At 33.8% G+C, this 27,905-nt stretch overlaps 1 protein-coding gene across 1 annotated transcript; it reads left to right on the plus strand.

The window, feature by feature from the left end:
- The first annotated feature begins 6 nt into the window (after positions 1 to 6).
- On the plus strand, positions 7 to 27,372 carry LOC126777829 (fibrillin-2-like). The gene is made up of 28 exons (XM_050501016.1): positions 7 to 253; positions 7,175 to 7,349; positions 12,349 to 12,427; positions 14,537 to 14,668; positions 15,274 to 15,343; positions 15,862 to 16,004; positions 16,231 to 16,354; positions 16,526 to 16,693; positions 17,414 to 17,596; positions 19,365 to 19,514; positions 19,676 to 19,775; positions 19,859 to 19,920; positions 20,202 to 20,330; positions 20,517 to 20,660; positions 21,107 to 21,248; positions 21,491 to 22,125; positions 22,325 to 22,564; positions 22,671 to 22,781; positions 22,992 to 23,168; positions 23,383 to 23,532; positions 23,846 to 24,003; positions 24,298 to 24,393; positions 24,599 to 24,726; positions 24,962 to 25,101; positions 25,559 to 25,703; positions 26,013 to 26,133; positions 26,722 to 26,843; positions 27,182 to 27,372. Exons 1-28 carry the CDS (start codon positions 202 to 204, stop codon positions 27,342 to 27,344), a joined length of 4,239 nt encoding a protein of 1,412 aa, XP_050356973.1. The 5' UTR covers positions 7 to 201; the 3' UTR covers positions 27,345 to 27,372.
- The last annotated feature ends 533 nt before the right edge of the window (positions 27,373 to 27,905 follow it).

Consider the following 27,905-nt stretch of genomic DNA (forward strand, 5'->3'; position numbering starts at 1 on the left):
CGTACGCACTCACAACGGACTCCTGAGCAGCGCGCGCTCAAATTAAGGATCTACGGATTATTCTTAATTTAAAAATGCGATTAGATTAAATATATCGTTCTATCGCATTCACACATATTGAACTCGGGTGAAATGTAGCGAGTGTGCAAAGACTAATATTGTTTTTTTTTTAAAGATTGTTTGTTATATGCAATTGTGATAATGTGGTATTTTGTTTTGTGTCTGTTTATCCTGCCTATGCCGTATGCGGATGGTAAGATTTATTAACTATTCTTTATATATATCATATATATTATTTTATAGAATATTTATACATATTTTTTCAACTCTTCTAAATATTTTTGAAGCTAACTTGTAAGATTTTAGGCGGTTAAATTCATAGATTTTATTTATTCGTTTCTATATCCAGTAAATAAAAAAATAAAAAAAGATACAAGTTGCGTATATTTTCATCAGCTCATCTCGATATAAAATTAAAGTTACATTTGTTTTTTTAAATAAACATAGATAATCAATTAATTTCTTATACTTATATAATTAGTATATATAGTTTTTTAAGTGCATTAAGTATTTTAGGACACTTAACTTTTGTCGCGAGAATTGGAATTGCGATTCAACATAGAAATATAGCATCCTTCCTACTATTCCACGCGGTCATATTTTTTTATATATTAATAAGATCTATGTAATAAATATTTAATGAAGCTTTTTAGAGTAAATAATTTAAATGGTAAGGTTACGCGTGCAACGAGACAAATGTGAACCCTTCATGCGTCAGACTAGTTTCACTCAATTGTTACAATATTAAACGCTGCATTCAAATTTGACTTAGTAATATCATCTAAATAATCTTACTTTCAATAAAAATGTTAAAATAAAAATATTTTAATTAACGTCAAAGCCGTTAAAACCAAATCTCTATTTTTATTACAAATTTGTTGTTTTATGGTCATAAGAAGTATCATTTCTATTTGTATATTTTATTGCGTTAAATAGTTTATTTATTAAGGAAGGCTATATGCTATTTAATATACTACGGTCTTAAAGAATAAAACAGCAGTCACAAACAATATGGCAAATTATATGAAACAGTCTATTCCAATGCGTATGAAACAGCTTGAATTATATTATAAATATAACAAAGATTGCTTATTTTCGTTCAACTTTTTTGGCAATTATTCGAAGGTTGCCAGTATAGTATTAATTATAATTATTAACTTACTATTGGTGGAGCGTTATCGTATCGAATATTGGTGGTAGGACTTTGTACAACGCTGCCTGGGTAGGTACCACCCATTGATCATATATTCTACCGCAAGACAACAGTACTTGGTATTGTTGTGTTCCGGTTTGTATGGTGAGTTAGTTGGTGTAACTACAGGCACAAGGGATATAACATCTCAGTTCCCAGGGTGACGCATTGGTGATTAAGGGATGGTTAATATTTCTTGAAGTGCCAATAGCTATAGGTGGCAGTGACCACTTACAATCAGTTGGCCTATTTGCCATTTTCCCAATCTATTTTAAATTAAAAAAGATTAAAAAAAAATTGTAACAAATGCCATTAATTAGTAATTTTCTCAAATGATAATTTATAAAGATAGCTCTTGCATGAGCTAATTTATAGGATTTATAGGATTGCTTAAGTTTTGCTTAACCTCGTTCAACCGGCTAGATTGTTTGTTAAAGTTTGTTAATCGGAGGTCCTGGTTCAGGTCAATTAAAAGTTTTTCTTACAAGAAATGCTTAGTAACAGGTAGAAGCTTTACATTTAGATAATAAAGTTCACACATAGAAAAGTTGCTTACATTTTCCCTTATCATGCCTATAGTTTCACACTAACTAGGTTAGAAGAAAATCCAGATAACTTTTATAATTTTATATAACAAATTGAGAACGATATAAAAACGTTTGTTTTCTAGAAAGTGTTAGACACTGTAAAGTGGACCGTATCTATTTCAAAGTTTGCTTAGCGATAATTGTGAAAACTGTTGCGATAAGGGAATTTCTCTAGAACGTGGTTCTATTTTATCACTGCAACGTTAGCTTAGTAGCTGGCCTATAAAACTGCAATTCACGAGGCTTATCCTGAGTTTGAAGCCCGGGTCTGGCCAGTAAGGTTTTCAGTAAAGAAAGGCTCCCGGAGCTTGTTAGGAATAATTCAAGACATTGCAGAATATGATTGCAAAATCAGAAAATGATATGAGACCATAATGTTTTAAAATTAGAGGATACAGATTATGTAAGTCCGCCTGAGTAGGTACCGCCCACATAATATTCTACCGCCAAACATCAATTACTTAGTATTGTTGTTCCGGTTTAAAGAATGAATGAGCTCGTGACTACAGGCACAAGGGTCATCTTAGTTATCAAGGTTAGTGGCATCTTACAGCGCCAATATTTATATGCTTGTGTATACGAGCATACTCTATTACATATCCTGCGAAGTTGTTAAAGCCGAGAAGAATCATCGTTTAACTCAAAATATACCAAGGAATTGGCTGATCCGGTACCGTAACCGTAACTGTAACAGCCTGTGAATGTCCCACTGCTGGGCTGAAGGCCTCCTCTTCTCTTTTTGTCTTTTTGAGGAGAAGGTTTGGAGCTTATTCCACCACGCTGCTCCAATGCGGGTTGGTGGAATACACATGTGGCAGATTTTCTGTGAAATTAGACACATGCAGGTTTCCTCATGATGTTTTCCTTCACCGTAAAGCACGAGATGAATTATAATCACAAATTAAGCACTTGAAAATTCAGTGGTGCTTGCCCGGGTTTGAACCCACGATCATCGGTTAAGATTCACGCGTTCTTACCATCTCTACTCTACTGGGCCATCTCGACTCATGATCCGGTGACATGATTATTATTTTTATGTTTTTGTCTTATATACGACTCATGCAATACTGGGACGTGTAGCTAGTTTTATTATACACAAGCTGTTTTAAAACCTTGTAGCTTTTATGAATTGATGAATTTTTTGATTTGCAGCAACTATAACTGGATTTAAGTGGATTCGTTAAGGTAATTCTGATCCATGTTTCGGTGGATTACGTAATTTATGGTGTCTCAAATGTATAATAGTCTTAACTTCATTAGTTTATTACTCGTTTCGAGAATTGAGCTAATTGATGTGAAATTACTTAAATTAACAGTCCTTAGTTGTTGGCGTTTTTTAGAAAAAACTTGTTAGAGACGTTAAGATAACAATTTTGTGTTTTTGACGCAGTTTTAAATTATAAATTTATTTTTATAACCCTATTTCAAGGAATTCATAATCTGCCATTTATATAAATTTCAATTAATTTTATTCTATATACGTTTTATGACTTTATCAAATAAATTACTCTCCATTTTCAATCACTTTATTCATATGTATGTATGTATAATATGAAGGTTTTTGCAAATGTTTTCGAATGAGCCACATTGCTCTTATATTAGCTAACTTTACATCGTAATAATAAGCTTATAGAGATTTTAACTAGACTTTCGATAGACTAGCTAAAAAAACCGCAGGTTCGAATATAGGAGCTGAACTGTACTGTTCGGGACAATAAAAGGCTGAGGCGGAGACTTGTGTTTCGGAAAGCATTAACGTCTGAACTTTCTGATCGCGTCAGTTTTGCTTCCCATCAGACTATGAGCACGGTTTATTGCGCTCATACTTTTGTATTGATATTGCACAGATGGCTTTTTTTGAAAACACCGGCTAAATTTCGGTTAAGTGGATGTTATTATAACGAGTCTTACCGCACCCAATTAAGTGTCTTTAATTATAATTGGATTTGTACTTATTAGTTCTTGTTTCACATTAAGACTGTAAAAACTGACATGAATCTCCTTTTTGGATGGAACTTATTTAAAACTTTATATGAGTGATTTTAATATTCCATATCCTATAAATGTTCCATTTGTAAGATACGGTATTCTCGTCTTTCGGGCAGAAAGCTTAGACTATATAGTCTACCGAGTTGCCCCAATATATAAGAGTCTGAATAGAGAACTGTCCCACTGATCTTCTACCTTCCTTTAAAATAAATAAACAAAAGATACAATTTGGAAGAGAATGCTTTATTAGCGTTTTCCTAAAATAGTTGGAATTCTGATCTGAAAGAAGGTTATAAATTAATGATATATCAAAATATTCTTGGATTGCTTTTGTTTTGAAAGAGAATTAAATATAGTAAAAGCTTTTCCGTTTTGAACGGATTATCCTCACTAAGAGAATATTAATAAACGCGTTGATAAAGTTATTTGGGTAGCATGAATCAATGTCGCGTTAATCGGATCTCGGTAATGGGGACAATAATCTGGGACGAGTGCTCGTGAAATTCCGAATGATTATTCAGGACGGTCTGCTGTTCTCACATCAAAGATTGGATGTGGTCTTTATAGTTTTCTTTTACTAAATTAATTAAAAGATTCTTTAGTTTTCAGCTCGGAGTTAGGAAGTAAGTGAAATTTTCATCCTAATCTCTGAAAGCAGGTTAAGCCGTTGATACTGTACCTTTGGCGTTATGTTAGATTTATTTCCTCTCGAATTATGAGATGATGAAATAGAAAACGCACCGTTATGGCTCATTATTGTGCATTATAATATCTATTATTCCTGCGTTGATTAGGTTATTATGTTAAGAAAAGATAATAGTAAAATTAAACAATAGCTCATAATTATCACAGTCATAAAAAGTCCTGTTTTTTTAAGTTCTCAGCAGAAAAACTCTATTAATAACTTTTACTGGTCCAAATAGATCAACAAGGCAGTCAAAAAAATGTTGTTTTAAATAATTAAAAACATTGCACGAAGACAACAAATACTCATTTATTACACGTATTTTTTATCCTTGATAAAGTCAGGGACTGCACACCTGCTGAACCAGTCAAAGCGGAAGCGACTGAGAAGCGAAATCAGCTGTAAGAACGACGCCACATCTGTGCGATCACAATTGTTTTTTTTTTTTCATTAATCACGCACATCCATTTAAGTGTGGGTGAAACCTTATACATGATTCGTTACGGTCTTTTCTACATATTTCAAATTTTATTAATTATTATTAAATTTTTAGCTATGATGGCCCAGTGGTTAGAAGGATCTTAACCGATGATTCCGAGTTTTAAGCACCGCTGAATTTCAATGTATTCAAAATGAAATTAAAGATAGATATTCTAAAAATCACGACCATGTAGAATGGTGGCAATATGCCAACATTTATAATAGCTCTCATGCTCTCATCAACAAATAAATAATATATTTGAGATTGTATGTCAGAGAATCGTTACCAGATTGAAAAAAAAAAAGGTTTTTCCATTATTTGTCAAACTATAATTTTGTGTATTTGGGTTGAAATGTGCATTCTCTTTGTCGTAATCATATTTAAGTTTGTGTATTGTGTGTGTTAATCGTTGTTTTTTTAATTTTCCAGTGTTTCATTTTGTTTAATTTTCTAGTGCGCTATACATTTTCTGTTCAATTTAGGTTTAACTGGAAAACAAAGTTCTAATTGGCAGTATGTCTTTTGACTTTTGCATAATTACCGTAAATAAAATAAATAAAGAAAAACCACGGTTAAATATATGCCGATTTTAAATCACGCTTAACCTTCATACCAAGAATACATTCTCAAAAACAATCATAGAAGATTTAATGCACCTGTTTTTAATATTTCAGACTCATTTATCAACACTAGTGTTCAATTATTTATTTATATAACGTTATTTTCAACTCTGAATTAATTTTTAACCTTGCTTATTTCAATGTAAATCAAACAATTGTCGAAATTCAAAATAATAGTATTTTAAAAATTATACGACCGTCATCATGTTCTTATTAATAAAATAAATGTATGTTTGCTTATGTGCTCCATATCAGATTGAGTCGTTTTGCAAAAATATAAGATTTTTATTCAATCAGTGCGAAGAAGAGTCGGATAGTAATCTATCCTTATTTATATTATAAACAAGTTTCTGCTCGCGGCTACGCTCGCTCAATGAGGGAGGAGGGGTTGAAGGTATTGGCTAGTTAAGACGCGATAGCGTGACAAACAGACTTATTTTCGCATTTATAATATAAATAGTAAGATGACATAGGGTACCGAACACCTCTCCCCTCAAACGAAACCCCCAGAGGGAAAATACTATTAAATAAATGTATTTGATTTACTATCTATTATGCTGTTGTTGCATATTGAAGCTTTTACAAACTTAAATCATGGTTTAAGGCCAAGGCATCCTTTAGTGTTACAAGGTGAGGTCGAGATAATAAATCAATACCTTAATAGCAATCTATTTAAATCTGAAATTATCTTTCAAGCCGGTTTCCTCAAGTTACAGTCACACATATTCTGTAGAGCTTTAACTTAATTACATACATATGATACTGGCAATTTTTCCTCAAATAATCAAATTTATAAAGACATGTTGTCCGTGTATCGCTACTATTGCGATAAGGCCTGTTGTTAATGCAACTTTGTAAATTCTGTAATTTGTTATGTTCCTCTTCTATGTATTGAAACAGTGGGTATAAATGAAAAGGACAGTATGATCATACTTATTACACTTAATAGCTATCACACTTTGTATACAACCGGACAGAGGTTCGGATTATGATGCGGGTAGTAGTAGAATACTGGCTGTAAATGAGCTGGAAGGGCTATATAGGCTTTATTCCCTCCTCTTACTGGAGGCTTCCGGTAGTTGGAATGATGGCTTGATTCCGCGGTTGTATGATACGCTGTCATTGGCTGAGGCTGTGCGACGTAACAGTATATTTTGTTCATTGAATTGCAATAAAGTGTGAATTAAAATAAAAAACTTGTTATTTGTTCATCAAGAGTTTGAACCCATTATCTCATATCCGTACCTTAGCTAAAATCAACGAGGCAGTTCCCTGCTTTTTATAGAGTCAAACTTGGTAACATCTATCAGCAAAACTATTTATCATATAAAATATTATATGATAAATAGTTATTTATATATTATATAAAATACTAATTTAATTCAATGAAAAAAAAACATGATTCAATGAAAAAGTATTACACTTGACTGTCCACCGGTTCGGAAATGAAAATACCCTGAGCTGAGCAGACCCTGCTCAAGCAAATCAGTAAACCTTGCTGCGTATTTAGTACTATTATAGTTTCTACAGTTTAATAAAATTTGTCTTTTCTCACTTCAGGCTCATTGGCAGATGAAATGACCGAAACTATGCAGATCTGCTGCAAACAAGGAACGACGTACGCTCGTAATCATACAGTTGAAGATTGTTCGTCTTCAGTACCCCCCCACGTTGCACCCTCCCTTGACTCGTTATGTATCTTCGCCATGGATCAGTGCTGCAAAGAATATTTTACGTAAGTATGCAAAATATTCATTAAGATTTTATTTATAATTATTTGGCAGACTAATTTGATAGCTTAGCCTATAGGTTCCGTCATTGAAAAAAAATTATAACGTCAATATTTCATCATCATTGAAACTAAGATGTTCTTCAGCCTGTTCTTGTGTTAGTGCAATAAGTATTAAATACTTGATGTTTGTCGGTGTTGTGTTCTGGGTTAAAAGTTCATATGTACTACCACTAATCAGGCAGGTTATTAAAAATAATCTCTATTGTAAAGACTATTACACTATTTCTGAATATATATCAAACAAATGCTTGCTGGATCTCATGTTTCCTATAGCCTATTCAAACCACAAGAGGAATAACCCCAAATAAACAAATTTGACACCAATATCTTTGCTCACCGATATCAATTGACGCGATATCATTGGTCGAGATCTTGAATAATCTATGATATTCACGGTGGATTTGCGAAAATATGGCGTATTCAATGTCCGCGAGTTTGCAATCGGAACTTTGAAAGTTAAATTAATGGTTATAACTAGCTAGTGGAATACTGTTGTGTTATATATAAAGGTAAATTAATCAAGAACTGTTTATAGTGCGTAATATAGCAGAACAATAAGAAAATCGCATGCAACTTGTAAATCTACGGTTTGCTTATCTTTATTCCTACTCCGATTGGAATTGTGAGTAAATTATAATTATTTTTTATAAGGTTTAACAAATATTTATTTATTTAAATGTACACATTATCATTACATTCATCCTTAATCTAAAAATATAAATTATTAACACTGTAAAATGTATAACATTTTAACGTGTCATATAGTTTGTATTGGCGACGCAGGCTTACAAAGATATATTATTTATAATATATAAATGCCTATTTATTATAACATAATCTAATTTAATAAGAACAATTAAACAAAAACATATATGTTAACTGTAATGTTCACCCTTTTACCGTGCTTTAACTCGAGTCTTAATATCGGTATTAGAAATTAAATAATACATTTTATATTTTATATATAAGCTCGCTATGCACACTATGTTTTTTTATTTAAACCGGGAAAGGAAATGACTCCTATCCACCTGATGATAAGTGGTATTGGAGTCCAAAAGCGATTGAAGAACTTCGTATGATGTTCTTATCTTCGTATCACTGATGACAGTAACGACGAGGAAAAGTAGTGAATAGGGCACAAATGGCGGTTACCAAGGGGATTCTGAACCTTGCAATAGCGTTATATAATAAAGGACCCCATCATGAACAACCTTCGTCCAAATCAGCTTAGAAAACCAGAATCTTACCTGAACGTTTTTCAGGCGAGATTCTAGTGAGATGAAGAGAAAAACAAATTGCAATCCAAAAATTTCAATTGTAATGCCTGGAAATAAAAACATGAACACATAAAACTACGAAACTCAAAACTGATAGAAAGATACACCAACGGCACAACACGTCTGCGGAGACGACAAGTCAATATAAATAAAATGTTTTAGAGCGATGCTTATAATTAAAGATCAATTGAACTAAATAAACAAAGATCACTCAACGTTACTAATAGATTACTGGACAGTTCTTAGTAATGGCAGTATAAAAATATGACACGTAAAGGGTACGGCATTTCAAGAGGTAAATATAAATTTAATTTGAAAAGTATTTGACTTCAAAAAGTTAGACAAGATTTAATAATAAAAAGGTTGACATAATCTTTCAGAGTTATAAGACAAGAAAACTAGATTGATTTTAGTATTCCTGATAATAAAATTAAATTATTTTGTTTTAAGTTAATTGCTGTTTATAAGTAAATTAACTATAAAATTGCAAAATAGTGGTTTAATTTGTACGAAGCCTTGCACAAATAATAATAATATTTGTTTATTAAAAAGATTTATTATAAAAAATACCAAAAACTATCAATTATTACTACTTGTGTAGTAGTTCTATCTTTGTGGCTAATTCTAACTAATTAATTATTTATTTGTAAAGCAAATTTAATATATTGATATAAATATGATTTATTTATTGTTCCCAAACAATCTCATTGTACATGAATTGGACTTAACGACAGAGGAAAATTTAGTGAATATCGCAGGCATTTTGAACTAAGAATCATTTACAAAAGTATTTTGTAAGAATGGTTTACAAAATTTTAGTTATAATTTAATTTAGCCGACTTCCTTTTCTTATCCAAAACAATTGATTGTATTGAAATCCATCACGTTCGTAATTAGCTTTGGTGTATTAGCTGTTTATGTAAATAAGTATTGAGTTTGAAATACAAACCATTTCAGCAAGAATATAATATATAAATAATTTAGCTGTACTTGTGAACGTTTGTGTTTTCATTCCAAATCTGTCTTCGAAAACTTAGTATCCACGTAATAAGATAAGTTGTGAAACAGTAAATAATAGAGAATATTCTATATGCATACATTTAATTACTTGAATTTACGTTTGGTAATTTACACTTAAGCAAGAACATGGAACTCATGCTTGTCACGTCAAGTCTAAATTTAAAGCGGGTGAATTTGCGAAGCAAATTTGTGTGAATACGCGAATACTAAAACCTTCGAAACGCATTTTCTGCTATAAGTTTTATGTATATTGCTATAGGAGAATTTTTAGTTAAACTTTGCAAAAATCGCCTATTTATTTATTATTATATAGAGTGATAATATATTCTTTATGTGTAAAATTACGAACGATACACAATGTGACAATAGGCCATAGCCTTCTGTGCTTATTATGGCCATTGTTTTGATAATTCTGTACAAAACCTAAAGTAGCACAACATGTTATAACTTATAGTTTATGTTTACCCAACTACGAAGAATCAAAAAGCGTTATGATTTTATAAATATAATATGTACTACTTATCTAATCCTTTCATGATATTTTGACAGCTTAGTCTTGTAGTAACTTGACAGTATATAATCTGTACCCTGCTCATCATTATTAAACCAACATTTTTTTTTTATAGAATAGGAAGGCGGACGAGCATATGGTAAGTGGTCACCAAACGCCCTTAGACATTAGCATTGTAAGAAATGTTAACCATCGCTTACATCGCCAATGCGCCACCAACCTTGGGAACTAAGATTTTATGTCCCTTGTGCCTGTAATTACACTGGCTCACTCACCCTTCAAACCGGAACACAACAATACTAAGTACTGCTGTTTTGCGGTAGAATATCTGATGAGTGGGTGGTACCTACCCAGACGAGCTTGCACAAAGCCCTACCACCAGTAAACACCACATGGTGAACATACGACAATAAAACTCGAAGCAACGAATGAAATAAAAAAATGATAAACATATGTAAACAATACACAATATTATTGTATCGAGTGTATAATATAAAAGTCATTTGTTATTATTTGAAAATGTATAAGATTCAATTAATTTGGTTCAGTGATTTCTCGTAGTCGAATTTTAATATATTAAACTCTTCTTTATATATTTATTTATTGATATTATTAACGCCATCGGCATATTCAGAAACTTAATAACAAAAAAATTTTACCTGGTGGTAGGGCTTTGTGCAGGCCTATCTGGGTGGGTACCACCCACTCATCAGATATTTTGCCGGTAAGTAGCAATACTTAGTATTGTTGCGTTCCGGTTTGGTGAGTGAACTAGCCAACTACAGGCACAAGGTACATATCATCTCAGTTCCCAAGGTTGGTGGCGTAATGCCGATGTAAGAAATGGTTATTTCTCGCCAATGTCTTTTGGCAGTGACTACTTACCATCTTACCATCAGGCGGCCAAATTGTTCATTCACTGGCTAAAAAAAAAAAGGCGATAGTCGGCTAGTACAGTTTACACTATTATAGGTATTTTGAAGAGTAATAAAACTTTGTCAGCTCTAAATTGTGCATTAGTCTTTAACATACAGACGCGACATTAAGATTATTTATAATATTGACAAAGGAAGCGTGGAAGTTGCTCTTGACCTCATTTTATAAATCATTTAGAATTCGACCCACTTTTTAATGTGTTTGTGGTTATCCTTATTTTAATGCTAATTATACTTTGTTAATCAGTGCTGGCTTTTGAAATAAATTGGTAAATGACATTACTAGACATATTTACATTACAGTATAACTTAATTCCGGCTTAACGGGTGAGTGAGCCAGTGGAATTAACTCGTCTTTCATAATAAGTTATAAAGATTTTATATTGAGAAATGCTTACAAGCAGCCCGGAGCTTGGGTGATTGATTTTCGAAACCGTGTCTCGTAATGCACGAAAAGCCATTAGCCCTGCACCTGGAGGTTAATTCCTTAGATACAAGGATGTTTTAAGGCGTAATCTGACAGCCTGCAATATCCCTTTGAAATCCAATATCCTTAGGAAGTGATTCCCAAACAGAGGCCTGCATGGCGTAATTATAATAATAATAAGATTTCTATCATTTTCGAGCGAAACCGCCTTATAAAGAAGAGCCGTTTCAAACACATATTGTTACAATTCCATTATAGTACAGGTGAGTTGAGTGCAATTGTTATCCCTGCAACATGATTCTTAAGACCAAATTTAAGTTTTCAAGTTAACTTCGCCCGCAAGACTAGCCAGGCTTGTCGTTTACGGACTCGTCAGGGAGAACATCATCATCATCATCTTCCTGCGCCTGAACTCCGATCGTAACGAATTTGCATTCTCATCAGGATATCAGAGTGAAGGAATAGTTTAGTTGTATTTACGCACACACTTTTATATAATATGTCTCTTAAATACGATAAAATCGGTCAGGAGGAAATTATCACTTACCATCATAATTGCAGACACAACAGACATGACATCTTAGATAAATTGGTTGGCGGTATATTGTCAATAATCTTTCATTGTGTATAGACAGACGTTAACCATATGGTGACCCATTTGCCCATCTGTATTTCTGATACAAGAAAAAAAAAAAACATTAAAATATGTAAAAAATGGTCGCATTTGCTATTCATGTTGACTCAAATTTGAACTTTATTAATATTGTTATAGAAAGAAAATCGACTGCGACAAAGGGATCGATGTAGCGAAGGGTTTAAAACATTGCGGATCCACAAAAGATTCGGCGAAGGTAAGTTTTAAAAGAATAACATTTTAACCATTTTTATCGTAAAGAACATTCTAGAAAACCAATTTCGATGGGTTTTCTATAGCTTAGGTTATTCTATTCTATCAGGATAATCACAGGTTCAAGAGTGAGTTGAGCTAGTGCTACTACAGGCAGAGACATAACATCTTAACTCCAAGGTCAGTGGTGCTTTGGCAATGTAAGGGATAGTTAATATTTACTACTATAAATTACTACTATAAATTAATATAACCTACTGGTGGTAGGGCTTTGTGCAAGCTCGTCTGGGTAGGTACCACCCACTCATCAGATATTCTACCGCAAAACAGCAATACTTGATATTGTTGTGTTCCGGTTTGAAGGGTGAGTGAGCCAGTGTAATTACAGGCACAAGGGACATAAAATCTTAGTTCCCAAGGTTGGTGGCGCATTGGCTATAAGCGATGGTTGACATTTCTTAGAATGCCAATGTCTAAGGGCGTTTGGTGACCACTTACCATCAGGTGGCCCATATGCTCGTCCACCTTCCTATTCTATAAAAAAAAAAAAATATATTTCTTACAATATCAATGTCTATGGCAGGTGGTGACCACTTACCATAAAGTGACCGATTTGTCAGTCTAATTGCCTATTTTAAATATAAAAACACAGTCAACACAAGTTCAAGATGATGGTTTTTTTCATTCGAGAAATAATATTGCCATTGCACTTTTTTCATAATATGCTAATTATAAATACTATTTAAAACTGAAATTATAATAAAATTATTCAAGAAAGTGTACTCCTTTGATTTATAAGAAAGCCACTGTTGTATACACAATCAAGCTTAATTGCACTTTCATACTACGCATTAGAGTATGTTTTACGTTAATCTGTTACAACGTGCTTGAACGAAAGGCTAATGAAAAAAAATTATCGTTTTTTATTAAAATAAAATGAATACGAGTATAATTCACAATAGTTCAACTTGAATTTATTGTATATATTTTTTTTCTGAATATCGTTTAATATAAAATTTAATTAATTATAAATTATATAACATAGGTAAAAAGTGGCAAAAAACGGTGTGTCAGATGACATATTGAGTTCATATTTCTAATTATTAATAAAAAAACAGATATAGATAGAAGAAAGAGATAATTTTCCCAAACAAACAATACGTTTTTCTCCTTGTCAGATAATAGGGTTGTTAAAATTGCTTCGACAATTAAATTGGAATAAGAATAAAATGAATACAACTCAATAATACACAATATTATCATACGACTAAATTTATTTAAATAATTAAACGTCATTAGAGTTTATTTACTGTATATATTGTACATAAGAAATAAATGATTACACGAACTTGTGTGCAGGATAAATTACATGCAGTATATATGCAATTATATTTATCATTATTTGGTTTTTCTGACGCACACTAACGTGTTTTTGTATATTTACAACTATTGCATTGAATAAATTTGAAATTCACATAAAGACACGATTTAAATAAATAATTGAATTTTATATGCGACGATGACCGTAATTACAGCTTTAAAAGGATACACATACGAAAATAGCGTAATAACAGAAATCTGTTTAATATTTACTCTGGTGTGTGGTATAGAGTTCTTAAATGATAGCGGCTGCAAGCTCTTTAATTAATATTTATCACAGAATTTAAATTATCAATTTCATCAAAAATATTACACCCTGTCTTATTGCCTTTAGTGGTGACAGGAGGGTTGGTTCATTTTTCGCCAAGAGAATCGGAATTGCGATTCAAACAGAAATGCTACTAGTATTTTTGCCACCGTTCCTCGATTTGTGCAGTAAAAATAAAAATAAAATAAAAAGTAAAATTTAAGGCTCTCATGTAAATAATTAATAAATAAATTGGTATCAAAATTAAAAATGAATATATATTTAAAGAAATAAAAATTAAAAATAGGTATTGTATTTAAAATCATGACCACGATTTTTCTTCTGACCATTTCAATCATAGAAGCATTTCCTCATTTTCATTTCCAAAATCGCGAATCACTTTTATTGAGGCATTTTAATGTAATAAAGATAAGAGACGTAACAACGTCGTACGATATACGAACTATACCAATAATATTTTTTCAGAAATGCTGCGACCAATGCAAGTCGGGAGTCGTGATCGGCAAAACACGTGGTGCGAGTTCTTGTTCAGTGACAATACAAGGCAATAGCGCTGAGCAAATATTAGCTGGTGAAGCCTTTGCGCAATGCTGCAAGGTAATGCTTTTTTGACACCGCCGTCAGCTTTCGCACGAAGGATATGGGAGTTCGTCGAACTTCACCAACTTTGATGTTTATCAAGCACCAATGTCACCACCTATTAAATATATCTACCAAAGGATAGTTCCGAATTAATAATACATTGACATAAGGCCTTACTTACAAACGTTGGTTAGCACCTGTTTAGTTAAACACTGATTTCGCTCTTTCTTTCATTATGGGTTTGACATTCGAAAGAAGAAGACATCACCATTTTTAACTTAAAAAACGGCCTCATAACTATGGCCTTTAGTGTTTACAATATAACTCACTCAGATATTATTCTAAAAGGTAATGCTTTTACTAATTAATTTATTGTAATTACCTTTATAATAATATATTCAAATTAAATTAAAATCTAATAAATATGGCTTGTTGTTATTGATTCCATTGCAAATGTTAATGATAATTATGGTAGATCGTTTGTGATAACTACAGAAACCAGTTAAGTTAATGATGCTGATAAAATTATATCCTGATTGATAAATATGCAGAAATGCTAAGACATATGCGCCATTACACATAATATTATAATCTATATGGTTATGCAAATATATTTTTAGAGCGCAGTTACTGATGCTCCAAGACAGACAAATCAGAATTCAGTCACACAGTCCAAGCCAGCTGAAAAAGGTGAGATGAATGACTTCTTATCAATTTAATATTGGTCATCTAATTAATTGGTATAATTCATGATTACACTATAGATACAATTTTGAAAGAAACATTTATTAGATATATTTGTAAAAAAACATTTATTTAATTATTCGACGAGCCGGTTGGCGTCGTTGGTAGATAGATACTTGCCTTTCGCGCCGTAGGTCGTGGGTTTGATTCCCACCCAGGACAGACATTTGTGTGTATAAACATGTTGTTGTCCTGAGTCTGCGTGTAATTATCTATATTAGTATGTATTTACAAAAGAATAGTAGAATATGTAGTATATCAGTTGTCTGGTTTTCATAGTACGAGGTCTGCTTAGTTTGGGATCAGATGGCCTTGTGTGAATAATGTCCCGGGATATTATTATTATATATTTTTAAAATACTCCTCTTTATGAGATAAATAACAATTACATATTATACTCCAGAAGTTGAAATATTATGCAATATTTTTATCTTTAGTTGCTTTAAAATTTACTTGTATTCCAGATTCATCATTTATACCGTCTATATGTGAAGAGTATGCACCTAATGAATTGTGCGCACATCACTGTATTTCTGTACCTGGTTCCTACAAGTGCGAATGTAACCCTGGATTCATGCTTATGTCTGATGGAAGGAACTGTAAAGAGGTTTTGATATATTTAAATATTTTATTTTTCATTCCTTAGTATATGCTTATCAGTGCTGACTGCTGAGGGTTTTATTTTATAATTATTCTTTTAGGTTGTTAATAAATAACAATATGTTAAATAAACTAACCGGACAACAGGATTTCGTTTATTTAAATTAGCAAAATATTTATATTTTTTCGTATTCGAGATAATAAAAACTATTTAAATATCTCCACATTTTTAGGTTACGAAAAACAGATGCAAGCCACACAACCCATGCAAACACAAGTGTAATGATAATGGTATAGAAGTGAAATGTTCCTGCAGACGAGGTTATCAGCTCATGTCTGATGGAAAGTCGTGTGAAGGTAATGATTACATCCAAAAATAAATCCTAATTTTCTCCTGAAGGTAGTTAACTAGAGATAAAAGTAGAGGACAATGAGGATCTTGTAAATAAGAAGATATGGCTGTACATATTGTCAATTTTATCTACTATTTCTTTTTTATTGTTCTACTATCAGTTTCTTTTGTTATAGATATCGATGAATGTACCCTGAATCCTCCTGTGTGTTTACCGAATACCCAGTGTTTTAACATCCAGGGATCATACAAATGTATTCCTGATAAGCACCCAAAGATCAATCATGAAAAAGGCCAGTGCCCTCCAGGATTTGCAAAAAATCTTCTTAATAATGCCTGTGATGGTGAGTTTAACTTTAATATATATCAGGCGCAAAAAATGCATAAAAAGAAGAAATAATTAAGATAATATTATTTTACAAAATGCATAATCAGTCAACATATACACTTTTGTACAATTAGAACTGATTTAAGTTTAAAATTTAAAAAAAAGAAATGTCATAAATCACGTACTTCAATTTTTAATAAATTTGAAGCGGCCTAACAGCTATAAGGTCTCCTTATCATATGGGCCTTATAGTGGTAGTGCATATTTATTTAAAACGATTAAAACTAAAAAATTAACGCACATAACATTATAACACTTGCCACCGCATAGACTTACTGGTGGTAGGGCTTTGTGCAAGCCCGTCTGGTTAGGTACCACCCACTCATCAGATATTCTACCGCATTACAGCAGTACTCGGAATTGTTGTGTTCCGGTTTGAAAGATGAGTGAGCCAGTGTAATTACAGGCACAAGGGACATTACATCTTAGTTCCCAAGGTTGTTGACGCATTGGTGAAGTAAGCGATGGTTAACATTTCTTATAATGCCAATGTGTATGGGCATTGGTGACCACTTACCATCAGGTGGCCCATATGCTCGTTCGCCTATCCTTAATATAAAAAAAATAGTCTTGTCACAAATACAGTTAGTCAGTATGGGATAGTCAAGCATTTCAAATAATTGCTTTTAATCAATGAATTTGAATACAGTTTTTGAGACTATTAATTACCCCGCAGACATTAACGAATGCAAATTGCCCTCTCCGCCTTGTCCGAGCTACCTCTGCGAGAACACAATCGGCGGGTACAAATGTGGTGGAGTCTCGGGGGATCCAGTAAAGTTGAATAGTAAACCAAGACCTCTCGCCGATGACAGATGCCCACCTGGATTCAAAGGTGGATTAAATGAGGAATGTGAAGGTAGGATTTTTTTTTTTATATGCGCCGGGATGGCGAATGACTCTACTCCACCTGATGGTAAGTTGTAGTATAGTCCAAACGCGACGACGGCCAGTACAGTCGGGAAGAATGTTCTGTACTAGCTTTCCCCGCCTTGCTGGCCCGCAAGATGCCTCTTCACGCCTCGTTTGAAGGAACCCGGGTTGTAAGAGGAGGGGAACACGTGAGCTGGTAAGGAATTCCATTTTTTGGTAGTGCGACAAAGAAAGGAGTTGCCACATTTCTTTGTGCGCGATGGAATTGCTGTCACAGTTAGGCGGTGACATCGAGAACCAGCTCGCGTGGACTTAAGAAGGAAGGGGGAAGCAGGAATTAGAGAGAATAATTCCTCAGAGCACTCGCCGTGATACAGTCGATAGAAAGCGCTCAGTGCTGCTATCTCGCGACGCAATTGTAAAGGTTCAAGGGTGTTGTGACCTTTACGTCGCCAATAATGCATACTGCACGTCGCTGCAACCGGTCCAAGGCCTCCAGTAGGTACTTAGCGGAGCCATCCCAAAGGTGCGAGCAATATTCAAACGCAAGACCGTACCTGTGTTTTGTATAACAGGCACAGTTGTTGTGGCGTGAAAAAACGCCGCACCTTGTTCAGAACTCCGAGTTTCCGTGAAGCTGTTTTATAATAGCCTCGATGTAATCCCTTGGACTAAGGTCACAGCGAACGTCCATCCCCAGCATGGCGATTTTGCTTTGTATCGTCAGCGGTGTGCCACAGAGGGAGGGATGAGGGTAAAATGGTGACTTTTGTTTGTGGTGTGAGAGCGCATACCTGTGTTTTCTTGGCATTAAACCCAACAAGATTATCAGAACCCCATTTGGCGATGAGCTCTAACGTCCTATCGAGTTCAATGACAAGATTCTCCCGCCTCTCCTCAGTTTCCGCCCGCCCAGCCACTGTGCGTCCGTGGTATCCACCATGCACTGTACTATCATCTGCATAGCAATGTATGTTCCCAAGAGAGAGCATATCATTGATATGTAAAAGAAAGAGTGTGGGAGATAGCACAGATCCCTGGGGGACCCCAGCATTCACTACATAGAATTGTGAAGCGCAACCATCTACTAAAACACGAAGGCTACGCTTGTGTAGGAAGCTGGCAATCCAGGTGCATAGCTGAGCAGGTAGACCATATGCCGGTAGCTTGGAGAGAAGACTTCTGTGTCAGACCCTGTCGAAAGCCTTGGAGATATCGAGGCTGACAGCCAACGATTCTCCATGCTTGTCGATAGCTTCACCCCAGAGGTGTGTTACGTACGCTAGAAGATCACCTGTGGACCGTTTTGGTCGAAACCCGTACTGACGATCATTAATTAGACAGTGATCTTCTAGGTAATGGATCAGTTGGTTGTTTAGAATCCGTTCCATCACCTTACAAAGTACTGAGGTGATAGCTATTGGTCGATAATTTGCCGGGTCAGACCGATCCCCTTTTTTGGGAACCGCTTGCACATTAGCTCTTCTCCAAGCCTCCGGCACACATCCCGAAGAGAGAGAAAGTTGGAACAGGCGCGTTAACACAGGATTCTTTAACACTTAGAATATCTTAGTGTTTACCAATTTGCAATACTTTGTCACAAGAATAGAAAAAAAAACAACAATTTTGTATGCATGGTAATAAGACCGTAAGATTGATAAATAAAATAAAGGTTTATAAATATAATATTATATACGTAACAATAATCAATAGCATTTTCATATATTATGTCTTATATATTTTTTTCCTTATAGATGTTGATGAATGTGTAATCGGTAAAGATGATTGCAACAAGTTGTCGCAGTTCTGTATAAACACAAGGGGTTCGTTTCACTGCCAAGACAAAGGTTCAAAGCACTGCCCTCCTGGTTTCAAGACCAATTCCATCACCAATAAATGCGAAGGTACGTTATGTTGAATTAAATTTATTTGCAAAATCCACAAGAATAAGACCAAAGGATATACTTATGATAAGGTTATAAATCTTAAGCCGTTAAAATAATTTTAATATTCTTTATTGAGTAGATTATTATATTAATAGTAATAACCCTTTTTTTATTTGTAGATATCAACGAGTGTGAAGATGGACAGGACATCTGCAAACCCGATCAGATATGTGTCAATGTGCTTGGAGAATACGATTGCAAGCCAAAGGTGGATTTACGGTACGTTTACAAATTTAAGTCAAAGATTTTTGAAAATATTATCATATTAACTAGGAATAAAAAACTCTTTTCTTACTTTGTAGAAATTCCAAAAACAAATGTCCTGATGGCATGAGACGAAATCCAGAAACGAAGCAATGCGATGGTAAGTTTTATAACATTCTTTATAGCTTTAAAATCCGAATTAATATTATAAATGCGAGAGTGTGTTTGTTTATTACGTTTATATGTCTTTCATCCTCAACCGATCTCTCTCTCCTCTCCTCTCCTCAGGAGACTCTCGCCCCTCACATGATAGTGGAAACTATCAATATATTTAAAGCAGTATCATAATTGTATTCTTATAATAATGTTATACGAGTACTATTTCTTACATATTTAAAGCCTATTTCACTTACTTGAACATTTGAGTTAATTTTCTTGCAGATATAGATGAGTGTGTAGAAGGAACGCACTTATGTGATCAGTACCAGAACTGTCTTAATATAAACGGTAGTCATGAATGTCACTGTAAACTTGGTTTCAACTTGGATCCAACCACCGGAGCTTGTGTTGGTAAGTTTTTTTTTTAAATTATAGCGTCGTATCTACGACAACGAATGGTGATTTCATATTAATATTTCCAGTGTTTGTCCAATAAATGTTTTGCCAATTAATCTATATTAAATATTGTTCACTTATAACTGATATAAATTCAGTTGCTATTCCATAGACATTTTATGTATTGTAAAATATTTATAGATATAAATGAATGTGCAACCGATCAAAATACCTGTATTCCGGACTCCCAGCGCTGTGACAACACCGTCGGCTCATACCTGTGCATTAGAATGCTGTCTTGTGGGACGGGATACATAATTCATCATTCTTCTAGCAACTGTGAAGGTACTTTTCACCTTAATTTGACTGATCCAATTAAATAAGACTATAACTAAATTTAGACCTCTTGCAATATTTTACCTCATCTATTTCGCTTATGGGGATTTTGCTTAAGAAAGGACCAATAGTCCAATTTGTGTGATTACGACAAAAGTATCAAAACCATAAATTTAAATCTCCCAGCTTTTCATGTCAGTCAAACATATGACATAAGTAGTATTTCACTCTTATTCGTAAATATCAATCATAATACAAAATAGCAAAACCCTTAAAACTACAGTGTAACTATCAGTATTGAAAACTTTTGATAACAATAGAGCTTTGAACAATTTATTCTTATTTATTTATAAGACATTTTTCTGCTATTGTTCCACTGTCAGAATGAAATTTGGCTTAAATGTTATATCCTGTTTCGTAAACATTTTATAAGTACATTGCATGTGTATAATTAGACATTGACGAGTGTGCTCTGGGCACACATAACTGCGCCCGCGCGGGCCCTGAGTACCAGTGCGTCAACATCCCTGGATCTTTTCGCTGCCAGAAGCCGACGCCAGCACCACCTGAATACGAATATGAATACTATGACTCTGAGTAAGTAGTTCTCTTCATGCAATTGGCGTATCCTATTATAACCATAACGCACATTTAGATGAATTATATAAAAAACATTATTTGGTTTGGAATTTGATTTTAATAATTATGTTACAGATTTTAAAATAGATGTAGTTAATAGGCATTAGTCAAGGACTAATTGAGCAAAAAACGCATAACCAAAACTTTTATTTTCTACCTACATCCAATTTCATAGTAAAATATTTTTTATCTGTTTTCAGAGAAGAAATCGAAGAAAACACAACTAAAACTGAAATTATAACGACTACTACTCCTACTCCTACAACAATTGAAATAAAAACTACACCAACTCCTAAGCCTACAGAACCAACACCTGAAGAGCCTAAAGTCACACCAGAAGAAAGCTTTGATAATAATATAAGCTCAAATACGATTAATGAGCCAGAAAAACCAGAACCAGCCTTTAACTATCCAAAACCAACACGACAAGAGCCAGATAAATTCAAAGAAACTACCCCTCAGACCTCATATTATCCTCTTCAACCTGAATTAAATAAGGAACCTAGAATTGAACCTCCTCCTTACCAACCTACCCAAAGTAGCTATGAGCCTACAGAACCTGCCAGACCTCCTGAAACCGAAACCGAACATACGGAAGTAGAATATAATTCTGTATCACACCCTAAAGTTACTGAAAGTACATACAGTCCTTTACCAGAAATACCAACATCACCTAAAGTTGTATTTGTGAATTATGATGAAGAAACAGCGACAGTAGCAGGACCAGTGTTTGTAGATACTAGTGATGAACCGAAAAATGAATGGACCAAAATTAATGAAAGACCTACAGATTGTCAAGTAGGCTTTGAAATGGACTCGTACGGGGCTTGTTTTGGTAAGTTTTTACAATCCAAATGATTTGGTTCAATAAAAGAAACTATTTATTTAATCTATATATAATACGTAAGGTCCTGTACTAGATTTATCACCGTTCGTATCGGATTAGAGATTAAACACTCGTGCATTATTATAAATACGAAATTTGGTACGTTTTTGTTTCAAACATATTTAAGTATTGTGTATTTATATTTTAGATATTGACGAATGCGCCACAAATCGTCACAGCTGTTCTGGTTTAACGGAAACATGTCGTAACACTATGGGAGGGTACTTGTGCGACTGCGCATTTGGCTTCAGAAGGGATTTGCCTACAGGAGCTTGCGTTCTTATCACTACTTCTTCTTCTACCACCACTAGTACATCTACAAGTACTACCACCAGCACGACTACACCAGCCCCGACTACACCAGCTCCGACTACGTCGAGCACTAAAAGTAACTTTGTTTAAAAACATCCATATATTTAATATTGATTTAGTTTCTGAAATATATTTTACCAAATAATATATATTTGAATAATAAAACATTTTTTTCTCCCAAGGTTACTTCTGGGGTTATCCAGATCAACGTAGTATGACTTCGAGACCGTTCCGACCAAGGAACATATGCGATGTTGGTTATCATTTGAATTCTCAAACTGGAAAATGTGAAGGTAATTTTTTTTTTTTAAATAAATAAATTATTCCGTAACTCTTACTACTTCAGTTGTAATATATACATTATATTACATATATGTTTGTTAAATGTATATCATATATACATATATTTTGTATAAAATATAATTTTATAAATCATTGTATTTAATTTATATATGAATACGTATTTTTTGATAGTCACGATAATTTAATGAGCATTATTTTAGATATTAACGAATGTACAAACGGCCAAGCCAATTGTGCCTCAGTTGAGATTTGTATTAACACCGAGGGTGGCTATCGATGTGAGTGTCTGCCTAACTGGAGACTAGATCCGGAGAGGCACAGGTGTGTGCCTATCAGGAACAAAGGCAAATTCCCACCTGGATATAGCAATATACCTGGTAAGAAGCAAGTTTATAATATTGTAAAAAACTCAAGTTTAAACATAAATTTAAATCAACAATATACATTTTATATAAAGACATAACCATAATATATTTCACTTTTTTGGCATAATAACCAAGCATAATAATAGTATTTTTTGTGTTACTGTTGTTCTTCGTAATTATTTTGTGAATTCTTTACAATTTATTTGAATACATTGCACATTTACAGCTTACCCTCGCGTTGACCCTAACCAAATCATTCCCGGTACAAAAGGCGGTAGAAAGATCGCTAATCCCGAAATCACGCAAATCGAAGACAGAGGCTCAGTGTACAAATGTCCTTGGGGAACTAAACTTGGAGATGACAAGACTTGCGAAGGTAAAGTAAAAAGCCTTACAATAAAACCTTCGCCACCGAGTACGAGATCAGTTATTAATTCATTTCATCACAATTAAAATTAAGCACTCATTGGTGCTTACTCAAGTTTGAGCCCTCAATCTCTTGTTAATGTTTACGCCACATCGGATGTATTAAAACAAAATAAAACTGAAACAAAAACCGACGAGACAACTTCTTAAAGGGATCAGATTTTTAATAATTTAATCTCCAATTTATTTTTTGGTCAGATGTTTTCCTTACAATGAAAGAATTATTGCGTGCCTTTCATTTCATCAACCGTTTTTATTTCTAGATATTGACGAGTGTGCTACAGGAGAAGCTCAATGCGGTCCCTTGCAAATATGTACTAACTTGCCCGGCGGGTATACCTGCAGCTGTCCAGTGGGACATAAGCTGATTGGTGATCATCAGTGCGAGGACGTTGATGAGTGTTCTTTAGGCGGTAGTGTGGTAAGCTTGAAATTAAACTCTATCAGAGTTTGTGTATTTTTAAGAGATATACTTTGTTTCTTTTACTATACTAATTACGTAGATTAATTACAAGAACTGTTGTAGGTATTTATTAACTTAACCAGAAACATATTTATATTTGGCGTAATGCAATCATAAGCGTGATCTAAATGACTAATAATGCCATCTATTATTTTAAAACAAAATCTAATATTTTTTTATAATGACAACAGAGTGCGGTTTTTATTTTCTGTATTTATTATCAGTTATATCATAGTTACAATTAAATTTCAGCCTGTCTGTTCACAACACGGGGATTGCGTGAACACAGTGGGCTCATATCAATGTCAATGTCATCAAGGATTCACGTCAGCTCCAGTTAATGATAAGGTTTGTCTATAAAAATTACAATAAGACAAAAATAGTCATAATCGCAAATATATTCTCAAGAACGCCGTATGGCAGATTGGTAGGTGGTTTTTCTTGCAGCATCATAAAACAAATTATGCGGATCACATGTGAATGAAATAGTAGCAACCGATTGATGATGATATCGGCAAGCTTAACTCTTTTTTCTTTGTATGTTCATGTACAGATTTGTGTGGACGTGGACGAATGCGTAGAGTCTCGGCCAGGCACATTGTGTGAGCAGCGCTGCAACAACGTGTGGGGCTCGTACCGCTGTGGCTGTCATCGTGGGTACCGTCTCAATAAGGACAACCGGTACGAAAGCCAACGACAATGCTTACGTGACAATTTCTTTTTGTTATGCCACAATACATCAAAAGTTCGATCTTGAAAAAACGTTTGGTTATTATTATATTAATTGTATGAAAGCAGAACGGGATAAAGTATATTTTAATTTGATTTTAATTTTGAAAAGGAGGTATCTAAGAATTTAATTTTTAAACTCATATTGTGACAAATCTATGTAAAAGTAAAACGTCTGGGTTTTCAGTACTTGCTCTGACGTGGACGAATGTTTGGAGTTCAAGCACAAGAACCTGTGCATTGGTCGTTGTCTGAATGAGCCTGGCAGTTACCGCTGCACCTGTCCGCCAGGATACAGGCTGTCTGAAGATAAGAGGAGCTGTATTGGTAATATATAATTTATAAAAAATTATGAAGTATCCCAGATACCATAAACTTTTTGAATAAATTAGGTGCATTCATTTATTGTCTATACTAATATTAAAAATGAAAAAGTCTGTCTGTCTGTTCATCTGTGACGTTTACGTTTACGTCAAGGCGAAATCACGGGATCGATTTTGATGGAATTTGGTATGAAACAAACATGGATCGCTAGAAAGGATTTATTTTATGTAATATATATTATCTTCTTTTATATGACAATTTTTAATACTGAACAGTAAAATCTTAAGATTAAGGATTCCAAATTCAAATTTTTTCACCGTTCGATATTTCTTTCATATTCCTGTTTCTGCGACTCTGGAAAAATCGAAGTTGCGCGTTATTGTCTGGTTGACTGACTTCGTTCACAATAACTTAAATCTTTTGTAATGTGACACTATAGCGTTTTTTTATATTCGCATAGATATCGACGAGTGCGAGACAGGTGCGGCGCCGTGCGCTCACGGCGCGCAGTACGAGGGCGCTAGCGATGTGTGTCTCAACACGCGCGGAGGGTATCGTTGTCATCGGATCACATGCCCACCAGGTTATCAGCTCGAGAGCAAACAGTGAGTACCTTCCGAAACTCACAATGGTCTCAAATATCATTGGTCTGGAAATAGTTTATTTATTTAATAATTATTTCCCATACATGATGATGTTCCATAATATAATCTTAGTGGAGTGTAAACGTTTTTCTAACCATCGAGAAAACGATATTGTTTTTGATTAAATTGTTTCTTTGATTCTTATTTAAAAATATATGTATCAGTTGAAAATGATAAATAAAAAATTAACACTGAAGTGTTAAACAAATACTACACGTACATATAAATTTTAGCATTTTAGACGGGTTGTTAAATATTTATTAATTTCAGTCGGTGCTCGATTATTCAAACCTACTGCCCGCCCACCGACTGGGAGTGCTCACATAAGCCTAGTACTTACTCCTACAACTTTTTCACGTTCGTCTCAAATCTCTACATACCTGAATCTAAGGTAAGTAACGAAATTTATAAGTTTAAAAAAAAAAAACAAGAATTGTTTATTTACAGCATATAAGTAAAAATATTACACACTTGATACAATTGCTGAGTTGTTTGCTGAAACGATATCAAAATTGTATTTCCGGTGGCATCCACACTAAGCAAGCTTGTGTCGTGGATACCTTACCACGATTTACAGACACCGTTCCACCTACTGTTAAAAGAAACTAAACTAGTGTTAAAAGAAAGAATTAAAAATAAACTTAAGTAAACTATACAACAATAATAAATATATAAGTAATATTAAAAAATATATAAAATGTCAATAATAATAAATTTATGTATTTATATATACAATATAGTGTAGGTGCTATATACATACATTTCTTAATCACGATACTACGGTAAGAATACTTTCTGTCATATATGAAAGTGTGACTAAGCATATATAGAGAACCTTTTAGATTTTTTTATAGTACAGACTGATATCATATAATTTGATTACTTTTTTATATACGAAAGACGGAATTAATAGATTAAAACGTTTAACGAACGAGGAAATAACGATTGGGACTGGTACTGGATATTGATGTGTTTCCAGGTGGATCTGTTCACTATGCGAGGTCCACCATGGGCGCACGCACGCATGGTGTTCCAGCTACGCATCGTGCAAGTAGACGCGCCACCCTCAGTCACGGAGAAGGCTGACATCAATGCCTTCCTGTGAGTTACAATGACGAAAGATGCGAAACTAGGCAGACCTAAATTGACTGATGAGGCCTTTTTGTAAAGTAACACATGTTTTGTTTTAATAATAGATTATGAAGGCTTAATTTTAATCTTTTTAGCACTTATTGTGAGGTGCATTAATTTTTAGTACCTTTTTTAATGTTTGGTAACGAACATAGGAATATTAGCAGTCTTAAAATTGGTGATTTATTTTTTTAGTAAATGTGTTGAGCATGGCAATAAGTAATCATCTATGCCCATGAAATCTGGCACTGTAAGAAGTATAAAGCTTTTGTTACACGGTGTGTCCAATGTTTTGTTAAATTTTCCAGATTAATCCAAACCGGCAATCAAGCTGTGACGTCACTTGTCCGGCCTCTTGAAGGACCACAAAGCATAGAATTGGAATTGTCTATGACGCTTTACAACGGAGAACAGTTTGGAGGCATTGCTGTTGCCAAGTTATATATTTATGTATCAGAGTATGAGTTCTAGGTGTATTTTTATAAAATTATAAATTGTTTTTCGTTTTTTATTTGATTAAAAGTATTAAAAGTAGACTTCCAATTATATTATAGATAAACCGAAAAAAAATATCAAGAAATTAGTTAAATTAAACAAAAAATATTTGTCAAAATTGAATATATTAAAAGTAATAACTAATTTATCTCTACTTCTATCAAGCAATTTAATCATTTGACATAATATTGCAGCCATTTGGAAACCGTTCTAAATATAAAATTTAATATAAGACATAATTATAGAGGTGAGGATATAAAAATACCTAATGTGATCTCCGAACATCGCAATAATAAAGGGCTCAAACGTGATCCCTATGGGACACTAGAAGCAGGTGTATAAATGAATACAGATGAGTCGAAATGACCTAGTGGTTAGCACGCGTGAATCTTAACCGATGATCGTGGGTTCAAACCCGGGCAAGCACCACTGAATTTTCATGTGCTTAATTTGTGATTATAATTCATCTCGTACTTGAAGGTGAAGAAAACATCGTGAGGAAACCTGCATGTGTCTAATTTCATTGAAATTCTGCCA

This window comes from Nymphalis io, chromosome 24 (genome assembly GCF_905147045.1).
Source record: "Nymphalis io chromosome 24, ilAglIoxx1.1, whole genome shotgun sequence".
NCBI classification, from domain to species: domain Eukaryota; kingdom Metazoa; phylum Arthropoda; class Insecta; order Lepidoptera; family Nymphalidae; genus Nymphalis; species Nymphalis io.